The sequence below is a fragment of the Aphelocoma coerulescens genome, chromosome 2 (assembly GCF_041296385.1).
Source record: "Aphelocoma coerulescens isolate FSJ_1873_10779 chromosome 2, UR_Acoe_1.0, whole genome shotgun sequence".
NCBI classification, from domain to species: Eukaryota; Metazoa; Chordata; class Aves; order Passeriformes; family Corvidae; genus Aphelocoma; species Aphelocoma coerulescens.
In genome coordinates this window covers 92,126,388-92,149,890 of record NC_091015.1, presented here as the reverse complement: position 1 = coordinate 92,149,890, position 23,503 = coordinate 92,126,388, and the positions used below count along the sequence as shown (strand labels likewise).

General features: G+C 38.0%; 1 protein-coding gene across 2 annotated transcripts in view; it reads right to left on the bottom strand.

Moving 5' to 3' along the window:
• The window catches only part of CTNND2 (catenin delta 2), a 658,514-nt gene that overhangs the window by 128,164 nt on the left and 506,847 nt on the right, over positions 1–23,503 (bottom strand). For both annotated transcript variants that reach the window (XM_069004021.1, XM_069004022.1), the window contains 2 exons: positions 16,316–16,529; positions 1,094–1,277 (listed from right to left, as the gene is read on the bottom strand). In XM_069004021.1, the coding sequence (XP_068860122.1) occupies positions 1,094–1,277; positions 16,316–16,529 (398 nt within the window). The remainder of the gene's footprint in view (positions 1–1,093; positions 1,278–16,315; positions 16,530–23,503) is intronic.

Genomic DNA, 23,503 nt, shown 5'->3' with positions numbered 1-23,503 from the left:
TTTTCAAATGTAACTTTGGAAAGGGAGACATTTCATTTCATGAAATAGCACAAAGACAAAAAGGTGCTTTTTACAGACACATAAAAAATACTGCTATTTTACCTTGCCTCCTATCAATTTTCTTTTTTATTTATCTCTTTAATGTGTATCTGCTTTGGATGCAGCTCACAATATAGATTGCATTACTGATACATACTATTCACTGCGTTATTTTCCATGATGTATGTAGAAATATTAACTAATCTGTTTTCATGTCTCTGGGATAGATTACAGATTATTTACTCCAATATGCCTGGAGAAAAAAAAATCTACGCTTAAAAGAACATGCCTAATATCTTAAAATATTTCAAGAAAATAATATGCATTGGAATTCAGAAATTGCTGTGACTCCGTCCTTTAGTAAGATTTTGTCAGAACTGGAACTCTTCTTACTCATTCTACTTTCATTCTCACATCTACAGTGACTTTCAGGAATGGACAGATCAAATTGCCCGTATTTATATAAATGCACCTTTGCATTGCACATACCAATTCAGCACAGAAACAGAAACATAAACAGTTATCATAATTGTTACGGATCTATTAAAATCTTTTGGCTGAAAAACATTAAATTGGTTGGTCTCTTATTGAAATTAACTTCTCATCTTCAAGAGCATAAAAAAAATCTATGTATTTATCATAGCTCCAGCAATGGCATCTGAAACCTTTAAGACGTTACTTTTTGTGAATATCTTCATTATTTTTTTATACTGATTAAATTGGACATAATTGTGAGAGCATATCAACTTCATTTAAGCAATTGGGGAAACACGACAAATCTAAAAGGGAGAAAATATATGTAATATACTAGCTTGGATGAAAGCAGCTAAGAAAAGAAAAACAGAAAACCTCAACAGGCCTTCTAAAGATTGTTTTTGAATGATCTGAAGCTTGTTTTCTAATTAATTTCCAACTTTAAGTTTACATCACTGAAAGTCATCATCTTTACTGACAGACAAACCAATTATTTAGTTTACACATGCCTAAGAATGAGAAATACCAATCAAACAAAAGCAAGATGATTAAGGTAAAGCAAAGATTTTGAAGAACTCACCTTAGGCACCCAGTGGCATTGCGCAGCACCTGTGATGAATGGAGCTGTATTTTATGATCATCCTGGAGTGGAGAGTTTTCCCATCCAGAGTGAGGGATGATCACTGCATTGGTCAACACTGCAAGGGCATCCTGGATGATTGGCATTTTCAGTGCATCACAGGAGGATAGATTCCAGAGAACTCCTACAAAAAGTAAAATGACTAATAATTAACACTTCTCCAAAACAAGTTTGAATGCTTTTTTGTTTAAAAAAACCCAATCCAACTCAAACTAATATATTTCACAGCATTGGTGTGCTTAATTTAGCTGTTTCTGTCAAGAATAAAACAGACTACATTGTAGATGGGGCTGAATGACACCTGCACACTTTTGCAGTGGGAATACAGCTTTGAACAAAAAACATGTAGTCACATCAACACTGGAAATTTCTTAGAGGTCTGCCTAAAAGCTGAGCAGCTGGTTATGATCTAGGTGTATGCAGGCTGTGAAGCACACAGGGAATGAAGAAGTATTACAAGGAATTTTTTAGGGCTTGGTCTTCAGATATCTTCCTTCTAAGTAAAATTATTAAAAAACCAGTAGCAGAAAACACCTTCTGATTTACACTAGAACTTTCACTGTTGATGGATACACATTGAGAGAACAAAACCTCAGCCCTGTGATCTTCACTGTAATGGAAATAACTGTCTAAGCTAGTTGGTACCACAAGCAAAAAGACTTCCTCCACAACCTGATACAGTAGTACTATACCAGACCTCAGCAAGTACTTTTATATTTTGCAATTATTTAACTATACAAAGTTATGGAATACTGTAATTTTTACATGGAAACAGCAAGCTTCATGGTGCAACTAACAAGGAGATTTAGTGGAGTTTAAAAAAAAAACAAAAACCCTTCTGTTGCAATTCATAATGTGCCAAAGAAACAGAATAGAAATCTAGAGCCAAAGTTTTCTAACCACATCTGCAAAAATCAAGGTCACTTCAATTGTGCCACATAGAAAGCAGGTAAGAAATTGTTAGGAGCAAAAGACATCCTGCCTTCCATTCCCATATTTATACAGTTGTGTATTTGCTGGAAACGCACATGTGACTTTTGTGCTGCGCCAAGAGCCTGCTGCTGCTGCTGGGCAGCTCTTATTGCTGGGGGAAGCTGGAGGACAATTTGCTGTTCTGAAGAACCAGTGGTCTTTATTTTAGCCCAGCACCCTCCCAGGAGCAGCTGGAAGAGCAAGTCTGCCTCATCGTGCCCCTCCCCTTGCCAACACACATCCTCTTCTCTAGAATCCAATTCTACCCCTTCCTACTCTCCTTCCCAAAGGACAATAGCCTGGCCCCACATCTGATCTTGAGTGGCAAAACTGAGTTGTGATTTTATGTCTATTACAGTTTTCAATCAAAAGAGAAAAATTATCACCACCATCATCATTTTATATAGAAGGTTACAAATATGAACACTATGAAAAATCCAAGTGAGTGGTGTGGGAGGAAAATGCTGAAGGAAGGCCTTAGGAATACAGACTCAGACATTTATAAATATAAGCAGCAAGAACACTACTTGCTCAAGGCTTTCCTTAGCATTTTGTGCTTTGACAGAGCAGTGTAATTAAGAGGAATCAACCTACATTTTGGGTTTCTCTTTAAAATTAATTACCTCTATGGGGAAACTGTTTCAGTTATACAATTTCATGTTTAAATTATTTTATATGGAATTGTCTGCAAAGGCAGTTACACAGTTTAATATAAAATTTAGATCAGTATACTAGTAAAAAAACCCCATTAAAATAATTTGCATGAGGCAGGCACACTTTAGCTACAGACCAAAAAAAAAAAGCAGAAATAGGAGTAATGTTCATTTTAATAATGCTCATTTTTTTCATTTAAGAATTGCCACTTAAAAGGGAAAAGAGTCTTTGTTTGAATTCTGTTCTGAATGTCCTTATGAAAAGGAATTCCATATTTAAAGGAATAAAGACCTTCATAAGGATATTTATACTTGCCTTTCTATGACCTGTTCTTGACAAGCTTTAGTGGCACATCAACTATTCTTGAAATACCCAGCATTTTGCTGGGTTTTGTCAGTAAAAACAACAATGTGTTTCCCTTTTTTTTTTTTTTTTTCCATTTATCTAGACTGGTGTAAATGATGTGCATGGTATAAAAGCAGAGAATCAGATGCAAATCTTTCCCCCTTTAAGGTTCAATTTAGTTCTTATGCAAGACAATGTGTTATAACTTTGTGAAGAAGTCCTATTTTAAAAGCGAAGCAGAAGAGAGTGTTTTGATGGCAACAAAGCAATACTTTGGGCTTCAAGAACTAGTCATGAACTGGAAAAGCAGAGAAGAATACAAAAGAAGCAAACATAAGAGCTCTGTCTGGCAAAATGCTTAAAATTGTGTATGTTGACACTATTTTCTATTCACTTCATGTTCTTGCTAATTTAAAGTAAACTCACATAAACATCGTGGAACTCAGCATAAGTTGAGCCTAGAAATATTCTTTAAGTCCTTTTCCTTTCTGATTTCTCTAACTGGAAAATTAAACCTTCAGAGTAAGAGGATGATGGGATCACCAGGCTAAAATAGCTATTACACCTTCTCCTAAAATGATTTTAGGTAAAGGCAGAAGCAAGCAAAGATTTAAGGCAAGGCAGAAGCACTGCACAGTTAAGTCTGATGCTTTCTTTGAAGTTTTTGTTCCACACAGTTTTAAGGAATGACATAATCTTCTTCCACCCCAGAACAGTGAGTTTTATCTACCAACCACATGAATGAAAAATTATCTACTGACAAGTTCAAATTTATTCTCACAAGCAGTGCAGTCTGCTTGCTACGTGCTGAGGTTGGCATTCTACACGCCTCCTTGTAACCTTCTTAATTAAGGCTTTGCAATTATGAAAGGGCACTGGCAATTCACTTCTCATTGTTCTTGCTGAGGATGACCTGGAGCTAGATTTATGTGGGGTCTGAGAAGATGATCCACTACCTTGACTTTGCAAGGGAGAATGACAATAAAAAATCCTTTAGCTGACACACCTTCCATTACAGAGCTACCCTTTCACCACATAATTCTGAAAGTATTTTCCAAGCATGTATGCATGACATGCCCTTTAGAGCTCCTGTAAGAAGCTGGTTACTGAGGCCATGTGACACTTTACTCTGAAAGCCCTGACTGAACTGGGTTTCCGAGCACAACAAAAAAGTCTGCAACAGCCTGAGGGTGCCTTGACTGACCCCTGAAGAATTTGCATTGTCATCACTGCCCACAGTGATACCCACAGATATGGAAGGGACTGGACTCACCAGTGACTGATGACAAAAAGGGGGACCCACCCAACAACACAACAGTCGAACTCAACAGTTCACCATCTCTAGACTGACTCTTGTGAGATGTATGAAATAAAGAACTAATCAGTGCTGTACATCTCTTAATCACTTTCATTCATATCTTATCTCCTTGCTTTTAAAACTGTGAGGCAGATTAAGCATTTTGTGTCCCATTTTAAGATCACTTTTGGTTCTGTTGAAAGACTTGTAGAAAGACAAAAACAGCCACACCAGACCGAACAAGTAATTTTGCAGGTTGAGGTTTTTCACCCTTACATATATAATGTATATGTAAGGGTGAAAATACAGTAAAAAAGTATCTTGCAAACTCATTTTAAGTTTAAAACTGAGGAGAGACTGGTATTGAAAATATTCAGTTGATTCTAGGTAGAAGATGGATTTTGGGTCTGAGTATCAGTCTAGCAGACATCAGATGAAGGATTCTTAGAAGCGTCTACAGGGTTGCTGACTCTGGAGATCTTACTGCATCTTCTGGAGCAGCTTATCAGAGGACATGCTACTGGTATGGTCAACAGGTTGCTCAGTGTAATGGAGCAGTCTGAGCCAAAACCCCATAATCCCTGAATCAGGCTGGAGCTCAAACTCATGCTGATTAAACACATCAATGCATTTTTGTGCCAGTGTTTTAGTTAGAACTGGTATATGTCTATCTGTAGTCAGATACAACTCAAGACCTGATAAGCCACATGCTACCTGTATTCCATTCAAAGTCAAGAAAATAGAGATCATATACATCTATGCAAAAAATACCATCATAGCAAGAGAACATGTGCAAAACCACAGAAGTCTAACCAACTACTTAGTTCATGATTTAATGCTACCTCAAATTATTTTATATATATATATATGTATATGTATATATACAAAGCTCCTAGAACAACTTAGACTACAAATATAAATGGAAACCAAGAAACTGGAAAAGTCATCTTTCCCAAAAAGCATTGCCCCCGTCACACTGCCACTATGTCTTAGGTTTTTACTGTGGTGCAAAAGATGTACTTTCCCAAATAAATTATATGGTAAAAAGATTGTAAGTAAGCAAATACTATTAGGACAACCAAGACTTTGATTCTTCTCAATACAGGCTGTTTAAGTCAACTTTCAATTATATTAAGATTTTGCTTATTTCATATTCTCTGTAAAAATAAAAATCCAAAAGTCTTCTAACGCATCCAGGTTTTCCTTTTTCATCATAATTTAATAGTTTGGTCATGGAGTGATGCAGAAAACCATTTGATAGTGCTGAGAGACTGCATCCCAGAAAGAGCGACCAAAGCACTGGCAGGCATTTTTGTTTATGCACTGAAGGCACAGAACTACTACAGGGAGTTTCCCTCATGAACATGGCAATTAAGATTGAAATCTGAGTGCTAAATACCCTGCACAGAAGCCAAGCACAAGGGATCTTTTGCTGGAGTCCTTAGGAAAAGCATCTTCTACCCCAATCTCCCAAGTGCTAAAAAAGTCATTTGCTGGCTGCCGCTCGGAGCCCCCGCTGTAATTGCAAGGCTGCTCTGCAGAGCTGGATCTGCTCCCTGGCAGCAGATGTGGGCTCCCGATAGACTACAGCAGTTCTGCTGTAGAGATGCTGAATATCAGCCACAACCTTTCTTAATACAAAGTCCAATAAGACTTCACAACCAACTCAACCATCAAGGTGAGGAACTGGCTCGGTAACAGACTTTCTGTAGGGAAGAAAAAGTGGCTGATTTGAATTCTGGCACCTGAACAACACAGCTCAGAAGGAATCTCCTAAAAGCACACTGTGAAAGTAAGTTTAAAATTGGCATAACAGATGAGAAACTTTCACCAATTTTCTTGAAATATTTTTTATCTGGTTTGTGAATGAATACCTATGCGTACCTTGCTGTAATTCATTTATTTACATCCACAGAGGTGGTTTGCCATCTGTGTATAAGCTGATGTAGGAAAAGTCCACATCGAGAAAGACTGAGCTTCAGTAAAAGCCATAAGCAGACAGGAGCTTAAGGAAGGCTAAGCAAAGCTGCAGCAATAATTTTTTTCCCTTTGCAGCCACTCATAGCCTTACAAGTAAAAAGCTTCCACAGAGGAGAAGGATTATTATGGTGTGGTTTTTTTTGTTTAATTACAAAAAATACAGCTTGATCTTGACTACATAAAAGTACAAGACTACATATAGTATAAAAAATATAAACATTTCCTCATTTCCTAACAGTTATTAACTTTCATGTTAAACAGTAGAGGAATTACTAGAGGATTTCACTAAGGTTACTGTGGAAAGATCAGTGGTTCCTGCTTAACTCGCTTTCCTAGCTGATGAAATTAAATTGGTCCTGTAAAACACAGAAGCCAAACCAAAAGCAATTCATTCTGAGTGACAGAAACACACAAAAAAATAAATCAACTGCTTTCAAAAAAAGTTTTATCCTAACACTGACTAACAGCAATGCCATTCCAAATTAAGTATTTTATTGGAAAACATGGGAATTTAACAAGGATGGATATATATGAGTGGCAAGATTTTATTTTCAGTGCTTACACATGTATTATACGGAATAATTTTTCTAGCACCCAAAATCAAAACATATGTTTGATAACAGACCTAATATAGAGAATAAAAATGTTATACTTAAAGCTGAACATTAAGTTACAGCTCTAAATACAAAACTAATTTCTAAAAAGAACCAATTAGAAAGTTAGTTCTATCTATAAAATTGCATCTATGTGCAAAATGAAAGGCTCAGTGTCTACTTACTAAAAAAGAAAAAAAAGGAACTAGCCACACTGTTACATACAAAAAAGACAGCACTGTAAATAACATTATTTGGGACAGAAAAAGGGAAGTTGGCCTTTTAACCTAAAAATAATAAATAAATTTTAAAAAATTAGTGGGCATAGTGAAAACAGTAATTTAATCATAGCATGAACATGTTTCACCATACCCTCAAACTTCCATTTTGTAAACAAAAAAGTGAAATATTCAGATCATTTTGAAACAAAAAACTATTATCAAAATAAAATTTAAGTCTTTTGTGTGGCAAATCTCAAACATTTCAAACTACAGAGTGGTTTTAAACTGCAAGCGTTTTAATAATCCATCATTCAGGCAGGCCCATCAAAATTATATGCCCAGCTGATTTTTTCCAAAGGATTACTACCCGCTAAAAAAGTTCAGTGAAGCTCTTATGTCAAGCCATATGCCACAACAGATGTCCTCTATTTATCACTCCTTATTTATCAGATTACCTTGTTTCATATTTCCTCTTAAAATTTGACCAAAGTAAAAAAAAACAAAAAAAAAGAAAATAATTTCTGTAGTATATTAACAAGCAAATTATGAAATCAGTTTCACTGATCCATGAATCAAAACATGGACAAAACTTGAATGAATTTTCCATAGAAGATGCATCTCACTGATTGTACAAGGCAAAAACAGTTATTTCCCATTTTAGAGAGAAAAGGAGAGCAACAAGGGACCACCTTGGGTTTTGTGCTGATACTGAGAGTGGTCAGCACAGGACAAGTGAATGTGAATTTGCCTGGGAAATAGGGAGAAGAAAGCAGGCTGTGATCGGAAAACCAATGAAACCACCCCTAAGCAGACCCCTAAAAGAGAGGAAAGGAACTCCCCTACCAGGGGCATTGCACTGTTGCCAGCCGAGACCTCGGCACCCAGTGACTTGTCCTGCCTCTCCCACATTCACCGCCAGGGAAACAGGCACTGTTTTGTATTGCTGTTTAATGGTACATTCCCTTTTACTTACAAAAATGCTCTGGATGTAACACCTGACAGGATAAATCAGTGCCCCAGCCTGTTGCTAAGAAAGCAGGGCATAAGATTTGAGAAAATATCTATTTTAACACACTCCTTATTTAACTGGGAGCAGCAGGGGGTGAAGAAGTTAATCTGATGATACAGAAAAAGTTGAGAATGACTCTTCATGAAGACAACAGATTCTATCAGTGGGTTTTCCCATTTTCAGAGCCAAGATAGTGACAGCATATTGAGGAAGAGGGCAAAGATTGTTTTATAATTAGGCAGTAAATTGTAATAGATACGGTACAAAATAATCCAGCTGAACTGTCAACATTAGCGTTATTTGATAAGACAGAATTATTTCTGAAGAAAAATTACACAATTTATTAAATTACTTTTATATTTGCTAGCACATATGAACTATAAATAGGATGTGTTTTGAATGACTCTGGAATTTCTTGGAGATGTCACAGTCTATAGCTTGGAAATCAGTTTCCCAACACCATATGAGTGGAAGCTGTACAACCTTTTACCTTCCTGTTTTGCAAGGAAAATGACTACAAAGATTTGGTGTTTTGGTAAGAGGTACCACAATGGGTTCATACGAAGACTTTATAAAATGCCAACTAATTCCTGCTCTGAATTTGTTCGAAAATCACTTCCATATTTTTAAATGATGGCAATATTTTCTGTAGGTGATGCTAAAACCTAAAATTTAAACTCTGCCACACAGTAGGATCATACTGTAAAGTACAACACACAGCTGTGCCTTGCCCTAGCACATCCACTATGAAATATCAGCTTATTAGTCTGGAGAAGTACAAATAGTACAAAATACACATTTGAAGTATTTTATGAAAATGATGATGATGCAATAGTGATTTTTGGAGACTTAAAGTAACTGATGACTGGGGTGGAAAAACAGAGTAGCCATGAGCCCACTAATCCTGCCACAGGGTTTGTACTACCTTGGTGGAGTTGTTTGAAGTTGTATTGGGACACTTGGACTTTCAGTGATTAACTAAAGCACCCGCTTCTGCAGACCAGGTGCCTTCATTTGCTTTTGCTTAGCTTTGACAATGGACTGGATTAAGCCAAATTTTATCCACTTATCAGTAACAAGCAGTTTTTCTGAGTTAAACAAACCCTTGGTTTCCTTTTCTCTCCAAGATTTTAGATGTAACAGCACAAAATGATAAACTAGCCCATGCAAAGCTCTGTCTGTGAGATGAAATACATTGTTTTAACAGCAATCTGAGACTTGCAGGGGATTTGACGGAGTTTGGCATTTTTTTTTAAATTCTCAATGGTTCACAACACTCAGGGCAGAGGTTGAAGAATGCCTTGCTTAAAAGTATCTCAAGCAAAAGGAGGGAATCCAATTGTTATGTAATCTTTAGGAATTGAAAAGGTTCTTGTACTTGAAGAAAGAAATACTGAAGAAACTAGAACATGTAGTTTCATTATCCAGCCACTGGCTTCGATCCAGAGTAAATAGATAGGAATTTTCATTACACAAATAATCTTGTTAATGTTGAAAACAACTTTTATTTAAAACACCTAATTAGAAGTAAATTACTTCATAAGATTTAATCAGCTTCTAAAATTGATTGTGGTAGGATATTGTACTTGCAATTACATCTATTTAACGAAGGAGTAGGAAAGGTTTATTAGATCTAATACCCTTTAAATCTCCATTTTGAATAAAAAGCATTTAAAACATACAAGCAAACTTTGGTGCCCAGGTAAATAGATTTGAAATTTGTTACCCTTATCCTAAATCTGTTGGTAGAAAAATAATTCAGGTCTGCAAGTCACCTGCCTCTGTGCTTGGTAGAGTTCCTCAAAACATTTTTTGCTTACGTGCAGAGCAGACACTAAGCAAGAAATGAATGAACATATTTTCCTGCCGAAATTGAAACCATCACTTCTGAACGCAGCGTTCTGTGCTAGCAGTTATCTATCTCCATGCTTAACCTTTCTGATTTCCTTGACTTGACAGGACATGGTGATCAGATACTGGAGGTGGAGGGGAAGGTAATTCACAGAGCTGCATCTTAAGAGGCACTTGTGTGCTTTCTGCATTTATCCCACATCTCCGTTTTGTTTTACAACATAGAGTTATGGGCCCCAAAGGATATTTGGCAGTCTTACTCTCTTAGCTAAGCATATACTGAACCAAAGTTATGTCAACCTTGTAGCAGCAGTCTTAGCGTGGTTATACCATCATGACAATTTCAAAACACATATATGGCTTTTCATGTCGTCTGTTTGAAAAGCTTGTGATGGGCAGGGTATGTATCTGAACCTAAAACATGTATCTTTATAATCTGATTTGCAGTTTGTGTAATGCTGAAATCATCTCTGGTTCCAAGAGCAAGCCACTTTGTACAGCTATCTTCCTACCCATCTTTTTGCATTACATATCAAAGGCTGCTAATTAATTAGGCCTCTCACTGGTCAGGCTTCCTTATACTTGCATTGCCCCATTACTAAACTTGAATACAATTAAGAAATGGGATACTTAATATGAGCAATACTGGAGCAACACCTAATACAAACCTGCAGAGGAAAAGGGATATAATAGAGATTTTAGGAATTACATCAAGGTGAAATACTATAAGAAAGCAACTCATGAAGAGTTTGATTATTCTTTATTAAGGCTGTGGGAAAGTCATGTTGGAATAGGATAAAAGAGCCTTTACTCTTTTCAAATCAAGTTTCCAGAGAGCAATAAGGTTACAAATAGGTGCCACCTCCAAATGCATGTTTATATCACAATAAAATTTCACATCTGTGTTTACACACTCCTGTAACTAAGGTAATGTCAAGGGCACTTTTGCAGAAAATGATTAAATTATTAAATTAAAGTGCTTCAAGATCCTAGAGTACTAAACAGTCAGCCCTTTGCCGTAATATTGTTAAATAAGATTTACTATACAAAAAAATCACAAGTGTAATACCTTACAAAGTCCAATTAGAAAATAACTTTACAAACAGGAAACAATTGCAGGCATGTGATTTTGACTTTGGGAACCCCCAATAGAAGAACTGCATAGATAGAAGAATTGTACTAGGAAGTTAAAAATTCTAAATAATTGGCCAGAATTACTTAAAAAAAAAAAAAGAAATCAAATTAAAAAAAAAAAAGAAATCAAATTAAATCTTCCACTGAAGTGAGCCAAAAGGTCCATTTAAATAGAATCTCTTAATCATGCTTTACATATCACTGCAGGCTCACTAACTTGCAACTACACAGATTAGCAAAGACAGATACAGGGCTCAAAGGGGCCTTCTGGAGTGTCTTGACCAATCTGCCAATAATTTATGCACATGCTTAGAAGCAGCATGCAATCAAAAGGAGGTTTCACCGGCAGTGGTTAACTCAAACCAGATAGATCTAAGGTGGACAACATGTAATTGCCTTCAGTGACACTGAGAGATTATCAATAAGGTTATAAACCCCTCGTTACAAACATATGGCATCTACTAAAACTGAAGCAGGACTATGTAATACTGTTGCATAACATGGGGTGACAACAGAGGGCCAACCAAGCCAAAACACAAACTGGCCACAGTTGAAATTAAAGACAACACTAATGAATACTGGAATCCAAAGTCTGGGAAGTAAATGAAATTTTTTTCCTGTCCAACTTGACTGTGGGCCAAAGAAACTTGGAGAAATAGTGCTTCTTTGAAAGAAACATTTTGTACACATCTTGTAGTATTTTGCAGGAATGGCATATATGCCTTTTGATTCAGTGAATAAAAATGTGAATGAAATACACAGAGTCAATATCTACCTATCTATCTATACATATAGTATACATGTATAGTGTTAGATAGTTTCTGCTTTTAATTTTTTTTTTATGTGCTAATTTTTGTAATTTATATATTTTCAGTAGACAATAGTTACATCTCTGACACTTTGTCAACCAAAATAAGCAGGAGGCTGGCTGCTAGCACAAGAAAAAACAGCTTCTCCTGACATTATTTATAGCTGCAGCTCTCTATCATCATGTACTTTACTAAAAGTGGATTATCCACTTTTACCTTTTAATCAGAAATGGTGTTTACAGTTTGTAAACAGGTGATGCAGTAATACAAGGGCCTGCTTTAAAAGGAGCTTTTTCGGATTCAGCTACCTCATTGTTCATAGGCAGAAACTGTTTCTAGTTGTGATGGATCTTGTTTGTCAAAAACGAGAAGAGCAGCTTAAACCATTTTATCTGAGACGGGTACCCAGTTATTCAATTGAGCTGATGGAAGAAGGAGCAAGCGTAGGTTGAATCACAGAATCATAGCACGGCCTGGGTTGGAAAGGATCTAGCAACAGCTGCTTGACCTCACCTGCTGCACAAGGTATCCATAGGATTCCTCTGTTATCCTTGCTAAAACATCAGATTTTTCCATGTAATATTTTTTCCCCTGACAGTAAAACAAACAAGAAAAAATGATAAAATCTGATTTTGTGGAAGGGTTCATAATTAACTCGGTAAAGGCAAGAGAATCAGAAATCAGTTACTCATTGCCATTATTACCAAGTGAAAACATTTCTTTCTACCATCTGCAGGATCTATGCTAATTTTGTACTGTGTTCTTCTCTATTTATATTTATTAGAAAAGTGTTAACATTTAATGATTTTAAAATAGAAGGCTTTTATTTTTTCCCATTAACAGGTGCTACTGTGGAAACTGGCAGCACAGTGCTAGGGTAAAAAAATTACTAAATTAAGTGTGCTGCATTCAGCTTCCACCTATTTCTTTTCATTTACAGACTTACATGAAACAAGGTATTGTGATTCAGGTTCTCCTTGAGTCTCTGGAAATTACCAGAGGCTGAAGGCCATGCCAGCATCTCTATTTCTATCAGAGTATTTCACTTTTGCACAAATGTATATATTCATGGGTATACCTAATTTTATCCATATTCTTCTAGTAAAAACCTGTTAACTGTGGAAGTGTTTCTGTAAGAATAATCTTTCCATATCTTAGGAAGTACTTCCTGGGCATTAGCGCCATTTAATTTCATAACAGTCAGGCAGCACACTTCCCTCAGATCTTCTTCATGGGAGTCTGCACTGAAACCATTTCCTTGACATGAGAGAGCCATGAAGCTCTAACACTTTGCTATAAGGTTAAGTTCATGCAATCCAAAAATTTGAGCATGGTAAGGTTTTCCAGTATTAGCCCAAGACCTCTGCTGCTGAGGACAAGGACGAGATAAAGAGTGAAAAAACTCTGTTTTGGAGAGATTATGGCAGAAAGAAATCTCTGGAAAAGAGGACGAGCCACAAATGGTGCTGAAGGCAATCCTGACAATCAAGGAGCTACTGGGCTAGAAAGCTGGTCTGCAGGTTTAAATACCCTTCCAAAACCAGTCTTGAGATTGCCAGAAATTGAAGTCATAATCTACTTAGAGAAGAGCAAAAAGAAGGAAGAAAATGTGCATGTTTGAGGAAGGAACTAATATCAGAACTTTCGCTCTGCTAGGCAAGTTCTTCACGGTACTTGGGGCAGGCAATGAATGCTTCACTTCTGCCAGACAAATTGAGCTGCTTAACAACCTCTCCAGGCCATATTTCTTCCCTTGCAGCTGGGTGCCTACTCAGAGTGATTCACACCTTCATCTTGCCAGATTTCTGGACAGGTCATTTACACTCGATAGGTTCAGCTCCCCATCTGTACAACAGAGATAGTGATATTTCCCCACCTAAGAGAAGTGCTCTGAGGACAAATATGGAGTACTACTTAGGGGCAGCGATGTCAGAGCCTGTATGAATTCCTAAGGCAGGAACTTTGTGTCCTCTCTAAAAGTAACAAACAAGAGTAGCTTTTATATAGACAGGATGCACAATGAACATGAGATGGAAGGGCTCAAGGTATTATGCTTACTCCCAAAACAGACATTTGCTATTATTTTCTCTGCATCTCCTCCAGGCTGTGGAGCCCCTACTGGAATAATTATCTTCCTGCCACCTCAGCTCAGGAAGGCTGACGGAGAGCACTTTTTATTTTTCCCTGTGTCTGCTACAAGTCAAATCTTTTCATTACTGAGGGTGCTGCTGCTGGAGCTACCTTTCCTTCCCCAGGAAGGACAGAAAGAAGGAATTCAGCTGGGGTAGCTGTCACACTACAAGACTTTACCAAAACAAAGCAAAGGAGAACTGATTCAGATGCACGACTTTAGCCTGTTTCCTAAGAGATGCAAGATGAGAGCTCCATCTATGAGCTTTGCTTTGGAAGGAAGCTTTGCAGAACACTACCATAAACACGATTGCATTTTGAAAGCAAGGGCCAGTGATCTGCATTCTGAAAGGCACAAAACATGGCCAGGGCAAGCACTGGCCTTCGGGATGTACTGGCTATTAAAAACAAAGAAAAAACCCCAATACAAAAACAGGCTCAGGAATAAAATCTTGAAATACCACTGGCTTTTATTCCATTCCTCAGGGTCACCATCTCCCCTTTCATACATGTCCAGCACTCCTGATGTTCACCGTCCCTGGGAGCTGCATCTACCTGTACAAAGGCAGGTTACTGCCTACCACTGGTGGTACATACTCCTCTTGGTAATAGCACTTTGAGGGCATACTAGAAAACAAACATCCTTTCTTTCTGCAGGAATTTGGGAAAATTTAACAGCATACTGTGCAATAGAACCAACATAAACTATAGCCCAGTATATTTTCTTTAAATGACCTAATGACATGACATGTTCCATCTACAGATGGCCAGGGAAGCGCCACGGTGACTGCTGAGGTTTATTAGCAGTTTGCCACTTACTACTCAGAATAAATAGGCAGAATGTTCCCTGGAGCCAGGATACTGACAATGTAACCAAGAGACAAACAAGTATGTTGAATGTGAAGCAGTGGTTACACTTTATTAGATCTGTCAGTAATTCTGTCACTCTACAGGAGGCATGATCCGAGCTCATGTAACCCGTATCTCTGCCCCATTAATCCTGACTAACAAGTAGGAGGTGATAGGTGTTGTAACTAAGAAAAAAATTAAATATAAAAAGATCTATATTTAATAAACATCATGCAGTTTATTCAGACTCCCTCTCAAGGAAGGAACCTGGACCCAACCAAAGGATGATAATCTTATAAATTGTATCCTAAATGAGGCCTGATGTACAAGGGTAAGTAATTTCTGCAGAAACATAGATGATGACATGTACTCCAATGATTCTGCGACAGAAATGAGAAATTTTCTTATATAATTTAGTAGGAAAATGATAATGAAAATACCAGCATTGAAAACAGGACAATGAAAATATTTTTTATTTGTAGCATTAATCAACAATTGATACTAGCAATCAAACAGAATGAAATCACAAAATGAAAGAAAAAAGCCCCTCTACCTCACTTCTGTTTTACATATTAAATAGGATAGCTTAAGGGCAAGGTGAAAAACACCTGGAAACATCTCAGATCAGTCCAGTTTGACAGCATTCCTGTATTCCTGAACACTGTCCCCCCTCCCCTCTCTCTTGAATTTCATAAGGGAAAAAGTCCACACAATCTTAAAAAGACCAGATCCTACTATATCAAGAAAAGAAATAAACTACCACTACCTGCATGCTCTGTGTAAAACACATCACATAGCATGCTATCAAATTTCGGACAAAACGCTTCAGAAGGTGATGTCCACCACTCCAACACAGTTTTCCATTTTCCTATCAGAACCCTGAGAAAGGTAGAAAACCCTGTAACAAATCCTCCCTGTCACTACATCACCACATAGGATATAAAAGCAATGAGCAACAGTTTCTAAGTAAATTCAGTAAAATATGACTTCTGCCTGGCCGGCCCGAAACCAGACAGGAGGGAGAGCAGAGGATTCCCACCACAACATGTGTGGAGCACATCTCCTGCAAGAGCACTTACAGCTAACCAAGAACAAAATGAAACAGCAATCATAGGCATAAACCATACCTGCATCTGTAAACTGCGTGATATTGAAAGCCATTCACATATTACATAAATCCGAAGGGCTTGAAAGCTTTTTGTTATGGCAAATAAGATGGTAATGAAACAGTTACTGATGGAGCAAGTGGCATGTGGCAGAGAACTGTGCTTGCAAGAGCGACAGAGAGTTTGAAGAAAAAATACTGAAAGATTCAAACCTGTGACCAGTTCTCTGATTTCCAAATCTGTAGTCTTGCGGAGTAACCGTACTAATGCTGGGATACCACCACAGTTTTTCAGAGCAATTTTGTTGTCGTCATTTGCCTTCCCATATACCAAGTTTCTCAAAGCTCCACAGGCACTACGGTGGACTTCTGTCATCCGATGGTCCAATAGGTCCACTAGTAATTGTATTCCACCTTGTCTTCTTATCTGAAACAGGCCAAAGTGATAATCATACAGTTAGGAAATGAACACACCATTATTGATAAATGCTGTCCAAGGGAATTAAGCTGTGTTTTATGCAGGCTGTAGGCCAGCAAAGGTGTGCTGGTAGCACCACAAAGCTGCTACATTACACTGCTTTGATTCCTTGTATTATTTTTTTCAGTGGCAACATTGCTGTACTATGACAAACCAGAACCTCTGTAAAAGCAGCCAAAGTTAGTCAGGAGCGTTGCCTCATCAAGGTTTCTCATGGCACATCAAGGTTTGCCTTGGCAAGAATTTCTCCTGCACTGGAGAAACATCATCTCCTTCAGAGTGTAACACATCACAAGCTAGAGAAAAAAACACAAGGCTACAGCAAACAAAAAACCACTTTATGTAATAAAGTTTTTAGGAGTCCTGCCTTTACATTTAATGACTGGGAATGGGAACAGCTACTGTAGTCTCAGTAGGGATAAGTAAGGATATATCAACTAAATTGGGATGAGCAAAGATGAAAGGAAAAGGAGGAAGTCACCGGAAACATAAAGACAAGGATGATAAATAAATTGTGGAAAAATTGTTCTAACAAGATTGAGGGAGATCCTTAAGTGATGGGGGAACAGAAGTCTTATATGTACCCAAGGTGGCCTACAAAATAAATTCCTAATGTGATATCTTATGTAAAATATCTTTCTAAAAAAAGCACAAAAATATTTGAGACAAATGATCAAGAAGGTCAGGAATACCATGTACAATTTGTTATGAAATCCATTTCAAAGAAATACATCTTTATTGTTCTGTGGCACTATTTGTTCCTCAAAGAGTAATCAGTCTTGGATCTAACTTTAAGAAACCACAGATTCATAACTAACATTCAAAGGGTACAATGCTTTATCTTCAAGCAAGTTATACAGACATCTCTGAAAAAGTCAAGAAGTTTCCCCATATGTGTAGTTGGCTAAGGCCCAAAACAAGTCAGGCACTTCAGCTGGCCATTTTACATTTAAGACAACAAAAAATTTGAAATACTTGTGAAGCAGTTTTTGCATGGGCATGTGCTCTTGGGGCTCTGCAGGGGGAAGTCTTGGAAGACATAAACAGTTAAAACAGTGAAACAGAAACATTAAAGTACAATGAAATCTATTAGGAATTCAACCTGCACCTACTAACTTAAAAATCTTTATGTACAACCAATGGCATTTCATGGATCTAAGCTTAAACAAGGAGAAGTGCTGGGTCCTTGTTACAGTCACAACAAGCCCTTGCAATGCTACAGTCTTGGGGAAGAGTGGCTGGAAAGATGGCTACTGGAAAAGGAACTGTCCACAGCTGGCTGAGCATGAGCCACCGTGTGCCCAGGTGGCCAAGAAAGCCAAGGGCATCCTGGCCTGTATCAGCAATGGTGTGGCCAGTACGACCAGGGCAGTGGTTGTCCCTCTGCACTTGGCACTGGTGAGGGCACACTTCAAATCCTGTGTTCGGTTCTGGGCTCCTCCCTGCAAGATGGACATTGAAGGGCTGGAGTGAGTCCAGAGAAGGGCAATGGAGCTGGTGAAGGGTCTGGAGCACAAGTCCCATAAGGAGCAGCTGCGGGAGCTGGGATTATTTAGGCTGGAGAAAAGGAGGCTGGGGGGTGGGGGGGCCTTATTGCTCTCTACAAACACCTGACAGGAGGCTGTAGCCAGGAGGGGGTTGGTCTCTTCTGCCAAGTAACAAGCAACAGGACAAGAGGAAATGGCCTCATGTTATGTCAGGGGAGATTCAGGTTGGATATTATGAAAAATTTCTTCACCAGAAAGGTTATCAAACACTGGGACAGGTTGCCCAGGGAATTGGTTGAGTCACCATCCCTAAAGGAATTTAAAAGATGTGCAGATGTGGCACTTAGTGGTGGACTTTGCAGTGCTGAGTAAATGGTTGCACTGGATGATCTTGATTGTTTCCAACCTAAATGATTCTATGAATCTATGATTCACTTCAAATAAAGACTGAAAAGTGATTCAGGCTTTGAGGTTCCAAAATTGAGTTATATGAAATTACTCACTGCTAAACCAGAAATTCTCTTTCTCTTCTTCAAGTTTATCTGGCATATTCTTATTTTTTTAATAACAGCAAAACCAAAAAACAGAACAGCTGTGTAGTGAAAAAAGCATATACAACATAATGTTGTAGTGTTAAATTAAGATGTTTTAATGTCTATACAGTTACCACACAGCTTTGGTCTAAATGCCAAAGTGATAGTGTTTAAAGATAAACTAGGATATTTTCCCTTAAATAGGCATTATATCAGTACATCATGTGCAACTTTCTGAGCAATATGCATGTTACCTCAAAGACTACAGCAGCTGGCACTACATGATGCATGCAGAGATATGAATGGACATTGGTAAAATATATCAACTTCAGGCAGAAAAGTTCGCCAACCTTTTGAGAGTTTATGCTTTTGCTGCTCAGAGAAACCATGACACCTTTCAGTTTAGAAATGAGAAAAACAGGTCAAAGAGAAAAGGTGCTCCAAAATATCCCACTGGTCAAATCTTTTCCATGTGAACAGGATGACTTGCAATTAAATTAGCTCATTTCTGAGCCAGAAAAAATTTACCAAGTTTATCTGGGAGAGGTGGGGGGGTGAAGCTTGCTTGTTTTGTTTGCTTGGTTTTACAATCCATTACCATTTAACCTTCATGTAAAAATACATTTGCTTCCCCTACTAACCAGATTTTCAGAACCAAGCATGCTACATGAAGAGCCACCTACATGACAAAACAGATGACATTTACTAAACAGACTAGGAACAAAAATTTATGCATCAATTCTACAAAAGGTGAATCAACCACTGAGCTTCACACTTCAACCCCTGAAAAGAAACAAGATCTGATGGAAGAAAAAATACAGTTAAAAAATATATGAGTTGCCTGGTGTGATGAGTAATATCAGGAACGACAGAATGAAAACATGCCTGCTGATCTTTGTGAATTATATTTTTAAAGCACAATATGTTGAATGAATATTTTAATTGCTTTGCTGCTAAAAAAAAAAAAGGTAAGAATGAGAAAAAGTATTACTTTGTAGCAAAAATCATTCTGTGTGCTACAATTCAGCTAAAGACACCAAGGGCTCTGTCTCCATTCTGAAGGACTCTGTGCCTATGCTGTTTCTCTCACTTTTCCCCTTGCACACAACCAAGTGGCATCTCATGCTCCCCAGCAGTTTATCCTGTGGATGCTCTCAGGTGACAGGTTTTGCTATTTTCTGCTCATTTCTAAAGGGAAATGTGTGGTTCTGCTACACTGAGCCAGTATTCCTGAGCTGCACCTTTCCTTTCCAGTCATGATAGCTGACAGCACACTAGTATTCAGCTCATGCAGCTCCTCCTCTCCCAGGAACCTGAAGCCAGAAGCAGACTGAAGTGATTCAAAGACAGTTTCTTAAAAGCAACGGTATTAATTATTAATCTAAACCGCATTTCTGTCAGGAAAAAAAAAGAGTAATACAACAGAAATTAAACAGATGTCACATAACACTGTACATAACTTGACAAAACTTCTTAAATTTTACTGAAGAAGGAACCTATTCTTACCTGGGAAAGACAAGATTTATTTTGCTAACTTTCTTAGAATTTCCAAGCTCAGATATTTGGCAGAGTAACTCTGCCATGCAGGGAGAGATGGAGCTGATTTTTCACAACTGTGATCTCAGTTTCTGATGCTGTTTTTCACCTGGACTATTGTCTTGCTTTGTTGGTTTTGGCTTTTTTTTACAACAGCCCTTTATTCACCAAAAGTCTCACCCCATCTCTCTATTTCTATCACGTATCTATATAGATGTTCAAAACTATACTCTCCAGCAGATTTAACTATGCCTGACAAGTTGTGAGACTGTGATGGATGTTATCATGAGCTATTTAAATGTATGGAAATAGAGGCAAAGGAAATGAAATTATTTGTTCAAGTCCTTTAGGGAGCTAAGAGCCACAGCCTGGAGGACAATTCTGACCCAGTCTCCTGGGGCAGATCTCAGCTAAGTTAGTCACGGCCTCCAGTGAATTCAGCAGCGCTACTGCCAAATGTCTTATCCAAGAATGCCAGGATGGATGGATAAGCAGCAGTTTGCACCAATGGGGCATCAAATCCCAATCCCCCAAAGGACTTTTGATAGATACTTCTGTCTCTTTCCTAACTTAAGATGAAGAGAACATTTCTTAATACAATATTTATTGACATATCAGTGGCTGCTGCCTTGTTACATCTAGGAGGAAAAGAAAATAGAATATGCCAGAGTCTGCCTACTAAAAACAAACAGTGGAGTACAAACTTGTCAGGAGATAAAGGGGACAAACTATTCTTACAAAGACCAGCCCCAAAGTAGCCACTTCTGAACTCAAAAGAATGACCTTCAGCTCTGCAGCACAACTGAGTAAGCCCAGTTGTATCTGCCCATATCACGAATGCATTGACCCCTTTTTACACTATCTTTTCTCAAAAATAACAAAAAAAAGGATCAGAGTAGAGGGATTAACAATATTAACAATGCTGGGTGAATCTGTGTTGCGTTGTTTCTCATGACTCTATTAATCCATGCATACCGTTAATTTCTGAAAGTTATTTTCCTTCCTTTTTCTCACTGGAAGTATTTTGTGTATGTCTTTGGAAGACACTGTTAGAGAGCTCTTAAATACAGAGCTGTGATTAGGAATCTATGCCAATCAAAGTGAAAACTGAAAGAACAAAGATTACATAGTTTTTGGAAAAAAATAATTTCCACAGAAGAATGCACAGAGATGCTTTCACCTGAGGAATCACATGTTTTCTTTTATCAGGACATTTTCAAATTTTCCTTTAAAGTTGGCTCTTTGCCATTAATGTCACTGTCTCCTTGCTGGTCAGAAGCACTTGATCAGCCCTATGATGCCACAACACAGGCAGAGAGGACAGGAAAAGGTGCCAGACTCTCTAGTACACAGATTGATAAAAGTACACTCATGTCAGCTTGATGACAGAGTCTTCTCCTCTGGCCTAGTTATGAAGGTTTTTTTTGCATTACATCTCAGAATATGTATTTGTATCCACACTATGAAAAGAAAATTTTGACTCAAGAAGGGGTTCAGGCCACTGCTGGAGGTAGTGAAGATGTCAATTATGTTCCTAATAAGGACAGCTGGTATACCTCATGCCAAGAGCCTATGAAAAATTAATTTATCCATTTTAAGGCTTATCTTTGACTCAATGGGGTTTACCACAACAGTGGACTCACACATGCTTAATTTACCAGGACTTACACATGACCAGCCCGGAGCATATGTGCTGGTAAAACAAGTCAATAAGACGCCCATAATATGTCTGAAACTATATATATATATTTTTTTTATATATATATATATTACCGCAGGCCTGGGCCCTAGGGTATATCACCGTGTCCCGCAGCTGTAGGGAGGAGGAGAGAAGATCCAACAGGCAGGAATTGTGCAGCAAGATTGATTTATTTAATTATTTTACAAACTCTTTTATAGACTTTTTTCTTCATAGTCTAATTGGACAAGGATCAGCCACCCCTTGGGGGTGACTGGCTAAAATCCTAAAACATCCATTGTCAAAATATTTTCCTACTATACTATATACAAGACTTTTCAAGGCTGCAGGTGTTTGGTTGTTTACATAACTGCTACCTCTTCTGTGAGAGAGAAAAGTCTCTCAAGGGCTTAGAAAATAGCAAGAAAATCCTTGCTAGCAGCATTTTTGTATCCACATATATATATATACACACATACTTGATTACTATAAGATTTTAGCATATGAATTCTTGATAGCTTGCTTTCCTAATTCAATACAACAGATTGGTTGGATGTGTGGAAGGAAATGAAACGTAGGACATGAAGGGTATGTAGATACTTGTAAGGACACCTGTTTTGTGAGGACATCTGCTCAATGGATGTCCAGTGCAGAAACAGAGACGAGACAGGATAAGTAATAAACCACTGAGGTACACAAACCCTGCAGAGCAAGAGACAGTACCAAAGACCAGGTCTGTGAGGTCACTGCTCGATGGGCTGCTGAAGGAACCACACCAAGGCTTGGAGAGGTTCAGCCTGAGTTCTGTTAACTGGTAAAGTGGGCACACAGGGAGGAATGAATGAAAAGGTCATCACAGGCCCCACAGTAAAGAGCATGCTGATGGGATTGCAGCAGTGTGCCAGACTCACAGGATGTTTAGCAGAAGGGCAAAGATAGGAAAAGGGAGACATTCCGAATGCATGGGGGAGGAACAATATGAAGAAATAGAGAAGGGCATGATGAAAGGGATTGGTCATCTGTAAGTAAGTTGTGCTTCAATATACCTGTCTGGCTACACCCCTCACTTGATCACTGCAACCTGTTTTATCTGCTTATTAATCCTAATTGCTAACAATTTTCCTGGATGAGGATGGTCTACATTCTGGACTGGCCTAGCAGTAGTGAACCTTTAGCTGGTACAGCTGATGAGAACAGGAGATGTGGGAAAGAGCTATCAGAGACACTGTGGATCTCAGGAATAGATACTTGTGAGACCAGAGTGAACAAAATACAGTTGAGTGACCTCTCTTCATATCAAGCGATGAGAAATCTGGCCCTGGAATCTGGCTATTGCTTATGGCTTTGCAACAGTGGAAGCAAAGTCACAGCAAATAGATGTTATCTGTTTTGACTACCACTAAGGTTTTGAACCCTATTTTGAAATATAATCTGTGAAATCTGTGGAGTAAAAATTATTCTGTTCCTCCCAGCAACAAAGAAAAGAAGCAATAACCTTTCTTTCAATCACTGCAAAATGGAAACTGCCTCTTCCATCCCTTGGAAGGCTACAAAAATTAGAGCTAGACATACAAAAAGAAAGAAAAGTGAAGCTTCAACTTTTAAACAGTTTAGCCAAAGACTGTTAGATAATGAAGTATTCCAAAACATCCTAAAAATACTTCTGTGACAGAAACCAAAACACCCTTC